The sequence below is a fragment of the Nicotiana tabacum genome, chromosome 22 (genome assembly GCF_000715075.1).
Source record: "Nicotiana tabacum cultivar K326 chromosome 22, ASM71507v2, whole genome shotgun sequence".
Taxonomy (NCBI): Eukaryota; Viridiplantae; Streptophyta; class Magnoliopsida; order Solanales; family Solanaceae; genus Nicotiana; species Nicotiana tabacum.
In genome coordinates, this window is record NC_134101.1 from 159,560,976 (window position 1) to 159,572,527 (window position 11,552).

Genomic DNA, 11,552 nt, shown 5'->3' on the forward strand with positions numbered 1-11,552 from the left:
TAGAACCGATGCATCTCTGTGGCAAACCAATATAATACCTGTGATGACAGAATCGGAGGCAACAACCTTGATACGAGTAGGAATGGCATAATATCTGGCCTAGCCTCCCCCTCTAAGGCGACCTCTACCTCCTCGACCTCCACCTCTAGTTGGTTGGGCAGGTGGGGTAACAACTGGAGCTGTAACCATAGCCTGAGAATTCTGCGGGGCACGCTGTGGCTGAGAAGTCTGTGGAAGTGCACTCCTCCCAAGTCTAGGGCAATCCCTCAGTACATGGTATGTGTCACCACACTCAAAACAAGCTCTGGGAGGACATGGCGGCTGTGATTGGCTCGAACCAGGTCTGGTGGACTGACCTCTGAAAGCACCCCTCGTAGGAGGCGCGCTAGAAATCGGAGGTGCATAATAAGGCTCCTGAGGCCTAGGAGGAGCTGGAGCACTACTGGCTACTGGAAGAGTTGAATGAACAAGGCGACTCATATAACCCCTACCATGATGACCTGCAGCTGGGGTACGGGCACCAAAATAATGGCCCGACTCTTGAGACTTCTTGGCCTCCCTATCCTCTCTCTCCCTAGCATGTATACCCTCAATCCTCCTAGCAATGCTCACCACCTGCTGATAAGAACTCACGAGTCATGCTAGACCTGATGCTGGGAATAAGGCTCTCAATAAACCGGCGAACTCTCTCGCGAACAGTAGAAACCAAGGCTGGTGCATGCCTAGCCAAACTAGTGTAACAGACGGCATACTCTGAGACAGTCATAGTACCCTGGCACAAATGCTCAAACTCTGTGCGCCTTGCATCCCTGAGGCTCTTTGGAACATACTCTCTCAGGAACAGATCTGAAAACTGAGTCCAAGTTAGTGAAGCAACCTTATCTGGACTGTCTAACTCATAGGTGCGCCACCACTCATAGACGGCTCCTCGAAGCTGGAAGGTAGTGAAGGAAACCCCACTCAATCCTGATATACCCATGGTACGGAGAATGCAGTAACTCTTATCTAGAAATCCCAACCGCTGAATACAGGAGGCTTGTACCTCTTGAACCTCTCAAGCCTCAGTTGCTCCTCCTCGGAAGTCGCTGCCCTGCCCTCGGGCTGAACTGGCACTGCAAGCGGTACATGAATAATCTCAAGGACCTGCTCAACATGCACTCACTGTTTAGGAGAGCGGGCGGCGGGAGTCTGTGCTCCTCCCTCCACCTGAGATATAGCTGCAGCAAGGGGAAACAATCCTGCCTGAGCTAGAGTGGTGTACATGCTCATGAACTGTGCCAAAGTCTCCCGAAGATCTGGAGTAGTAGTAGTAGTAGGAGTGTCAGGGGCCTAGACTCCGGCTGGAACTGCGGGTGGTACCTCGGCGGCAGTCGCGCAGGTGCTCTGGCTGCACCACATACGCGTCCTCGTCCTCTACCCCTGCCCCGGCCTCTGACGGTTGTAGTAGAGTGTGCGGGTACTTGATCATCTCGGGTAGCACGTGTCCTCACCATCTATGAGAGAATAGAAGACAAAAGTTTAGAATTGTGATGTCAAAATATCGCACGACAAGGAAATCAAATGAAGTGGAATTTTCCTAATAGTTACATAGCCTCTTGTAGATAAGAACAGACATCTCTGTACCGATCAGCGAGACTCTAATAAACCGGCATGTGATCCATGACTTCTATGAACCTAGGGCTCTGATACCAACTTGTCATGACCCTGGTTCGCCCTCCGTGAACCATCGTGATGGCACCTAGTTTCTACGACTAGGTAAGCCTAAATTGCGAAAGAAAACCAAAATTTGCGGAAGTAAAATAACTTTAAACAGTAATAAAGTAATAACAGTGTTTAAATATGCCACTCGGCATACACCATATTCAACTCTCAATACCAAAACATAAATCCAAGACCCGGAAACCCACGAATCACAAGCTAAGATCAATACTACATAGCTCTAACTCCGGAATGTCTGATAAAGAAAAAGAAATATAGAAGGGCTAAATACTAAAGCAGGAATAGAAAGGGACTTCTTGGTCTGCGGACGCAGAAGAAGTACCTCGAAGTCTCTAGAGCAGTCGCCTCCTCAAAGATGATAGGCCTGAGTAGCGGTATCTGGATCTGCACATGAAAAACATGCGCAGAAGAGGTATGAGTACACCACAACAGTACTTAGTAAGTGCCAAGCCTAACCTCGGTTGGGTAGTGACAAGGAAGGTCAGGGACCTACTGATTAAATAAATATAAAGATGACAGGATAAGATAAGCATTACAATTGAGAATCTACAGTAAGAATCTACATAGGATAATAAGAGTACAATAACAGGAACAGAGATGAAGGCAAACCACAAGGAAGTACCACTCATAACAAGGATGATAATCGGGGATCTCTTGGTATCCTCAATATATGCTAGGGATCTCTTGGTATCCCGAGGATCTCTTGGTATCCTCAATATATGCTAGGGATCTCTTGGTATCCCGAGGATCTCTTGGTATCCTCAATATATTCTAAGAATCTCTCGGTATCCCGAGGATCTCTTGGTATCCTCAATATATGCTAGGGATCTCTTGGTATCCCGAGGATCTCTAGGTATCCTCAATATATGCTAGGGATCTCTTGGTATCCCGAGGATCTCTTGGTATCCTCAATATACGTGTCAGGGATCTCTTGGTATCCCGCACCTCAGTTCAGATCATAAATACGTACAGGGGATCTCCCAGGATGTCGTCCCGTAGTCCCAAAGTAAAACACACAGCAGCAACACAAGAATACCCAATTAAGCTAAATTTCGTACGAAGTAAATAGTTAATTCTAGCCTAACATGCTTCACGTAATGCAATTAAGGTAGTTTAATCAAATAGGCAATTAAGTCAACTAAACATGCTTTTCTTAACTAGCAACAGACTAAATTCACAAGTAGAATAAAACATGAAAAAAGAACTCAATTGAAATACTTAAGGAAAAATCAGATTTTCAAGAATTAGCTCAAGTACGCGCTCGTCACCTCGCGTACAAGGCATTTCAATTATCAAATATATCATATCCTAAGGGGAAGGTCCCCCACACAAAATTAGACAAGCCACTTACCTCGATCCCACTCAAAATCAACCTGAAACCACGCTCTTGTCACGAGTACTCGACTCCAAATGACCCAAATCTATTCAATTCAATTGCATAATGTAAATAACACTTCAAGTAATTGATTCTACAATTAAATTCTAAGCTAATACGCGAAATTATGTAAAATGACCGAAACGCCCCTCGGGCCCACGTCTCGGAATTGGGTAAAATTTATATTTTCAGAATCCTCACACTCTCACGAGTCTAACCATATCAAATTTATCCCATTCTGATGTCAAATACCCAATCAAAATCCAATCTCTTGGTCTAAGAACTTTTCCCCCAATTTCTACCAAAATTTCGAAATTAAAGGATGGATTTAAGTGTAGATTCATGGAAATTAGTCTAAACCGAGTAGGAATCACTTACCCAAATCACCCAGGTGAAAGTCTCTTCAAAAACTACAATCTCCCGAGCTTCCAAGTCCAAAATATGAATTATGGTCTAAACCCTCAATTTTGGGTTTTAAATTCTGCCCAGGTGTTTTGTTCATCGCAATCGCGAAAGGTGACTTGCGACCGCGAAGAGTAAAAGTTGATGGCTCCTGAACTGGGCTATGCAAACGTGAGATGGGGCACGCAAACGCGAAGAAAGAAAGGGCAGGCTTACGCATTCGCGGACAAGGCCATGCAAACGCAAAGGGAAAAAGGCCACTGAACCACCGACTCCTAGTTCTACTATGTGAACGCGAAAAGGGGAATGCAAATGCGAAGGAGGAAGAGACAGACTTTCGTGATCGCGAGCCAATTAATGCGATCGAGAAGAAAAATTTAAGCACCCTCCGAAATTACACTACGCGAACGTGGAGGGGAGGTCGCGAACGCGATTAAGGAAAGCAGATACCAGATTTTTCTGCAACTCTACAAGTTCCAAAATGACCCGTTGAGCATCCGAAACACACCTGAGGCCCCCGGGCCCTCAACCGAACCTTCCAACCAATCCTAAAACATCATTAAAACTTGTTCCAACCTTTGGAACGCTCAAAACAATATCAAAACACCTACTTTTCATCGGATTCAAGCTTAAGAATTCCAAAAACTCTAAAAACACATTTTCGATCAAAAAGTCTATCAAACCTCGTTCGAATGACCTGAAATTTTGCACACATGTCACATTTAACACTATAGAACTACTCCAACTTCTAGAATTCTATTCCGACCCTCAGATCAAAATCTCACTATCGGACCAGAACTTCAAAAATTCAACTTTCGGCATTTCAAACCTAATTTAGCTAAGGACCTCGAAAACACAATCCGAATACGCTCCTAACCCCAAAATCACCCAACGGAGCTAATGGAACCATCGGATTTCTTTCCGAGGCCATCTTTACACTATTCCGACTATGACCAACTTTCCAACACTTAAACTCTCATTTATGAACTAAGTGTCCCAAAACTCTCCGAAACTCAAAACCGAACATCCTGGCAAGTCAAAATAGCAGAAATAAACTCGGGGTAAGCAGTTAATAGGGGATCAGAGCATAAATTCTTAAGACGACCGGCCTTGTCGTCACAGGGTTCTACTGGCATAGTAAATAGCCTGAAAATCTTGTCTCTCTTTTGTCCCAATATCGCTCCAACTGCTATATCACTCGCATCACACATTATTTCAAATGGTTCGCTCCAATCAGGAGAAATAACAATTGGAGCATTAGTCAAATTTTCCTTGAGAATCTTAAATGCTTTTCTGCAATCATCTGAAAATTCAAACTTCACATCTTTCATCAGTAGGTTAGTCAGCAGTTTTGAGATTTTTGAAAAATCTTTTATAAACCCTCTATAAAAACCTACATACCCTAAGAAACTTCTAATGCCTTTAACAGTGGTAGGAGGGGGTAATCCTGCTATAAGATCAATTTTAGCCTTATCAACTTCTATCCCTTTAGCAGAAATTTTATGTCCTAAAACAATTCCCTCTGTTACCATTAAATGACATTTTTCCTAATTAAGAACAAAATTTGTCTCTTCACATCTTTTAAGCACCAAAGTTAAATTATACAGACAATCTTCAAATGTCTTACCAAAAAGTGTAAAATCATCCATAAATATTTCAAGAAACTTTTCAGTCATATCTGAGAAAATTACTGACATACAATGCTGAAATGTAGCAGGAGCATTGCATAGTCCAAATGGCATTCGTCGGTAAGCATACGTACCTTGGGGCATGTGAATGTGGTTTTCTCTTGATCTTCTGGAGCAATTGGTATCTGATTATACCCAGAATATCCGTCAAGAAAACAGTAAAAACCATGGCCTGTAACTCTTTCAAGCATTTGATCAATAAAGGGCAAAGGAAAATGATCTTTCCTTGTGGCATCATTAAGTCATCTGTAATCAATACAGACTCTCCATCCTATGACTGTTCTAGTAGGTATGAGTTCATTATTTTCATTTTTTATTACTGTCATACCTCCTTTCTTTGGTACTACTTGTACAGGACTTACCCAAGACTGTCGGATATTGGATAAATGATACCTGCTGCTAGAAGTTTCACCACTTCTTTCTTGATGACTTCCTGCATTGCTGGGCTTAGTCTCCTTTGGGGTTGGACTATTAGCTTATAATCATTCTCCATAAGAATCCTGTGTATACAAATAGCTGGACTGATTCCTTTGATATCAGCTATAGTCCACCCTAAGGCTGTTTTGTGTTTTCTCAAGACTCCAATCAGTTTGCTTTCCTGTTTATGGTCAAAGAAGATGAAATGATTACTGGAAATAATTCAGGTTCAAGAAACACATATTTTAAATGAGAGGGAAGTTCTTTGAGTTGAATTTTTAATTGAACTCCTTCTTATAAAACTTTCTCATTTTCTGACTCTTTTTTTAGAATTTCGGCTTGTTCTCTAATTACGGGGTTATCATCACTTATGGTACCTGACCTAGCCAAACATCTCTCCGATGAATCAATAATTAACTGATTATCTTTGTATTCGTCTACAAGGTCATCTAGTAAGTCAATTTGAAAACAAGATGATGATGACTCATTCCCAGGAAATTTCATCATTTTCTGCATATCAAATATTACTCTTTCCTCATCAACTCGCAATATTAATTGTCCTTGATGAACATCAATAATTGCTCTTCCTGTTGCGAGAAATGGTCTACCTAAAATTAATGGTACCTTAGTATTTTCTTCCATTTCAAGCACTATAAAATCTACTGGGAATAAAAATTTGTCAACCCTAACAAGGATATTTTCAATAATTCCTTTTGGTCTCTTAGTACTTTAATCAGATAATTGAAGAGACACACCAATATCTTTCATTTCACCAAGTTCTACTTTCCTGAAAATTGACAAAGGCATTAGATTTATCGAGGCACCTGAATCACATAACGCCTTTTCAAAGTGAGTACCTCCCACGGTACAAGGAATTGTAAAACTTCATGGATCACCAAGTTTCTGTGGGAGCTTATTTTGGAGTATAGCACTATATTTTTCCGTAAGCTTAACCACTGAAACTTCTTCCAATTTTCTTTTATTTGACAGAATTTCTTTAAGAACTTTAGCATATGAAGGCATTTGTGTCAAAGCATATGTGAAAGGTATGTTAATATAAAGTTGATTCAAAATGTCTAGAAACTTTGAAAACTGTTTGTCAAGATTTTCTCTTTTCATTTTTGGGAAAAAGGGAGGGGTACAGAGTGAGGATTTGTCTTCAATTCATTTTCTTATACTTTTTTTCCTTTTTCTTTTTGTTCTTTTAGAAGTTCAACGTCTCTTTTATTCATACCTTCATTTACCTGTTCCACTTCTTGTGATTTTCCTTGTCTATCTGCATATGGATCATCAAGAATTTTACTTGACCACAGAGAGATGGTTTTGAGGTGTTCTTTTGGATTTTTCTCAGTGTTGCTTAGTAGAGCACCTTGAATTTGTCCAGACATGAGGGTCGCTAATTGGATTACCTGAATTTCCAAATTCTTCATAGCAGAATGTTGACTTTTAACCTTCTCGTCAATAGCTTTAATTAATTTGTACATCAGGTCTTCAAGGCTTTGTTGATGAGCTCTTTGAGGCTACTGCTGATATTGTTGAAAGCTTTATTGCCCTCTATTTTGATTTTGAAAACTAGGTGGTCCCTGTACATGCTGCTTTTGATTAAAAAATCTTTAAGGATTTTTAGCACTCCATTGAAATCCTGGATGTTTTTCTGCCATGGGACTACCAAATGAGTAATTATTTCTATAACTAATCATATTTACATGTTCCTTATTTTGTGTTGAAACTTGACATTCATGATTTGGATGATTACCTTGACAAACATCACAATTCTCAAGTTGGGATGATATGTGAACACCTACCTGAAAAGCCTCAACTTTTTGTGTTAAGGTTGCAATTTGTTGTGTCAATGAATTCAAAGCTTCAACTTGATTTACCCCTGCCGTTTTCTTGATAATCATTCTATCTGAGGGCCATTGAACAACATTTTTCAAAATCTCATTAAGCAATTGCATTGCTTCTACAGTAGTTTTTTTCATTATTGATTCTCCTGATGCTGCATCAATTACATTTCTAGCAGAGGGTTTAAGACCATGATAGAAAATATATAAAATGTTAGGGTCTTGGATACCATGATGTGGGCATTTTCTTAACATTGCTGCTAATCTTTTCCATGCCTGGTATACATCTGTCTGCATAAAATTATTGATTTCTTGCTTCATTTTAAATATTTTTGTAGGTGAAAAATATTTATTAAGAAATTTTTGGGTCATTTGGTCCCATGTTGTAATGGAGCCTCTTGGTAAACTTCGCAACCATGTTTTGGCTTCACCTTTTAATGAAAAAGGAAAAAGCCACAACCTAATAGCATATGTTGTGACTCCATTATACCTGCAAGTTTCAACTAATTCAAGAAAATCAATTAAATAGGTGTGAGGATCTTCACTAGCATCACCAGTAAACTGACATGACTGTTGAATGGTTTGAATCAAGCCTGTGCGGATTTCAAAATTGTTTGTTGCAATTGGTGGTCTCCTCACACTTGATTCTCCTTCAAAATGATCTATCCTTGCATAATCTCTAAGTATTCTGCCACGTCGTGGAGCTACCTCATCAAACTATTCTTCTACTTGATGTGGCGGGAGTTGGTTGTTGTTAAGTTCTTCATTCTCCATTTCTTCACAAGCTATACTTTGAGGAGATGATGTTTGTCCTTTCCTGCGCAATCGAAGAGATTTTTCAATTTCTGGGTCGTAATTCGCCAACTCTTTTATTGAAGAGCGGGTCATAAACTACCTGAAATCCTAGCAAAGATTTTTTTTTTTGTTGAAAGAAAATCAAACTTAGTTCCTAAAATAGTAGTGGTGATACCAAAAAAAAAGTATATAAAATTTAAAATAGTAGTAGTACTTAATATAACTAGTGATACTAATTAAAAACAGAAAATAAAGTATTTTTGTATAATGAAAAGAGCTATCTGATCCTAGAAATAATAGTATGACACTGTAGAGTAAAATATAAATTAAAACGATGAAGAAAGAAAATGATACGAAAACAGTAAGTAGTATTATTATTAATAAGAGAAAACTAAGAAAAACAAATGTTAATAATAATAATAATAATAATAATAATAATAATAATAATAATAATAATAATAATAATAATAATTATTATTATTATTATTATTATTATTATTATTATTATTATTATTATTATTATTATTATTATTATTATTATTAAGTTCTCAAATTAGTAACAAAACAATTAATCTGAAGTAGATGTTGCCAATCCCCGGCAATGGCGCCAAAAATTTGACGAGTGTCTGGCATGTGTATAAATTAAACTCGTACTCTGTCAAATTATAGTATAGAAAGATGTCGAACCCACGAAGATTGGTTTATCTATTCTACAGACGTTTCTTATTTTAATTACTATTTGAGAAAATCAGAAAGAGTTGAGTTGTAAATTAACTAACTAAAAATGCATGAATAGAGTAGTAGAAAATATTTTGTTTTTCACAAATATAATAAAAGGTGCTGGGATCTTGACTTCACTTAATATTTCTATTATATAGTAGAATTATTATTCTTCAATTTCTATTTCTCAAAAATGTATAAATGCCTCTCACGATTACAAATATATATTATTACTCAAGTTGAATAATTAATTGCATTCCTCTCGGTTATACAAATTAATCTTCAAAATAGTAATACTAAAGAACCAGAAATATATGATTGAACTAAAACATGCTCTTGATAGTAAGTCCCTTTTGGTTACCCTACTTGTTATAACTGATTATTACACCATTCGCCTCTCTCGATTATAAATAAGTGTAAAATTAATTATAACATAAAAGAGATACATGTTACTGAATAAATATTAACATTTATCAATACTATATTTAACTATATTATTTCTTCCGCCTCTCTCGATTGCAGAATTAATAAACAGTTAATATGTAGTACAAGATAAATAGATGTTAATAAATTAAATAACGTCTAACTGTAAAAGCAGATAAAAGTTAAATAAATTCTAGCTCAAGCATGTGAATTTGAGGAATAATATCTACTATTATATAGAAATATTAAGATCTGTCTTTCTCCCAACACAAGAAAAGTTACTTCATACTGGAACTAGTACTAACAATAGAAATATTCTTGTCCATTAAATAAGAAAATAGAAAGAAATATTCAAGAAGAATAATTCCCCCTATTTAATAAAAAGTAGGAACTATAGTAATTTCCTACACTGAAATTTATTTAAAAACAACAACTAAATCACTATTGTGATTTAAAAGAAAAGATAACTCGATACTAGTGAAAGAAATAAAATAGAGAAGCTTATTAAGAATTTGGATTTAGACTTCTAGCTCTAAGCTTTCTCTCTACTCTGATTCCTCTGATCGGGCAACATCTCTTTATATAAGAAAGTTTCATTATGACTTCTCGATTTGGTGCTAGATTTCCATGGCAAATCTAGATTTTGCATTTGCAGATATGAGAATTCGTCATTCTAAGTTTAGATTTCGTCGATTTCATCATGGCAAATCTAGATTTTGCATTTGCAGATATGAGAATTTGAATTCTTGATTTGGTGCTAGATTTTATTGGCAAATCTAGATTTTAAAATTGCAGAGATGAGAATTCTGCAATTCTAAGTTTAGATTTCATCGATTTCATCATGGAAAATCGAGACATGGTGCATTGTCACAGCAGTAATGAATCATAGCTCGATCTTACACTTCTTTGTTGTATTTTTCTTGAATATTTATTTTTCTTTTTTCATGTTGCGCACAATAATTCTTCTTTAATTATTCCTGCTAAATAAAGTTAAGAATATGGAGGAAACATGAATTGTGATGTTAAATCTAAAGTATAATCACAAAATATAATTAAAAATTAGTTAGAGGCACTTACCCAATGATTTGATACGAAAATCCTCTCTCAAAATTGCCCACTCTCGGACCTAGGGTTCAAAATATGATAAAATGAAGCAAAAATTCGAGTTATACAGCTGAAAACAAGCTGCAGATGTCGCATTTGCGATCCGGGGTTCGAAATTGTGAAATTTTGCAATTGCGAACAAGAACAAGGCTGGAAAAGGTCGCATTTGTGACAAAAATATCGCAATTGCGAACTGGGCGTCGTAATTGCGATAGAGATGTTCGCAATTGCGCCCATATCAGAAACCAACAGTTTTTCCGATAGGGAAATGGGCATAACTCTCTCATACGATGTCCAAATTCGACGATTCTTTTTGTTATTGCTCTGTAATTACAATACAAATCTAATGGTTGAATAAAAATTGAATTTGGAGTTCATTTTCTTAATATAGTACCATTTATGCTTGAAGAAACGACGACGAAGCATAAAAAACAAGCGCAACACAACCTAAACCTATTCGAAACTCACCCGAGCCCCCGAGGCTCCAAACCAAATACCCACACAAGTCTAAAACATAACAAAAACTTGACCGAGGCCTTAAATCACATCAAACAATGTCAAAACCATGAATCGTACCCCAAATCAAGCTTAAGAACTTTAGAACTTTAAACTTCTACATTCGATGCCGAAGCCTATCAAATCATTTCTGATTGACCTCAAATTTTGCACATAAGTCACATTTGACATTACGGACCTACTCCAACTTTCAAAATCGAAATTCGATCCTGATATCAAAAAGTCCACTCTCGGTCAAACTTTCCAAAAACCTTCAAATTTTCAACTTTCACCAAATAACCCCGAAATGACCTACGGACCTCCAAATCTATATCCGGACGCGCTCCCAATACCAGAATTACCACACGGAGCTATTCCCTGACTCAGAATCCTAAACGAACACCGATAACATTGAAATGCACTTTAACCCAAATTTATGAAATTTTTCCAAAGTTCTAACTTCCACAATAAGGGCCGAAATGCTCCGGGGTCATCCAAAACCCGATTCAGACATACACCCAAGTCCGAAATCATCATACGAACCTTTTGAAACCTTCAAATACCGATTCC

The 11,552-nt window shown here is 37.6% G+C and overlaps 1 protein-coding gene across 1 annotated transcript in view; it reads right to left on the reverse strand.

Annotated features, from left to right (window-relative positions):
• LOC142176134 (uncharacterized) overlaps positions 1–6,243 on the reverse strand; it is a 77,658-nt gene extending 71,415 nt beyond the window's left edge. Inside the window, exons 1-4 of the mRNA XM_075243209.1 lie at positions 5,905–6,243; positions 5,547–5,782; positions 5,259–5,409; positions 5,124–5,199 (exon numbers count right to left, since the gene is read on the reverse strand). Of these exons, the coding sequence (XP_075099310.1) occupies positions 5,124–5,199; positions 5,259–5,409; positions 5,547–5,782; positions 5,905–6,243 (802 nt within the window). The remainder of the gene's footprint in view (positions 1–5,123; positions 5,200–5,258; positions 5,410–5,546; positions 5,783–5,904) is intronic.
• Positions 6,244–11,552: the final 5,309 nt, after the last annotated feature.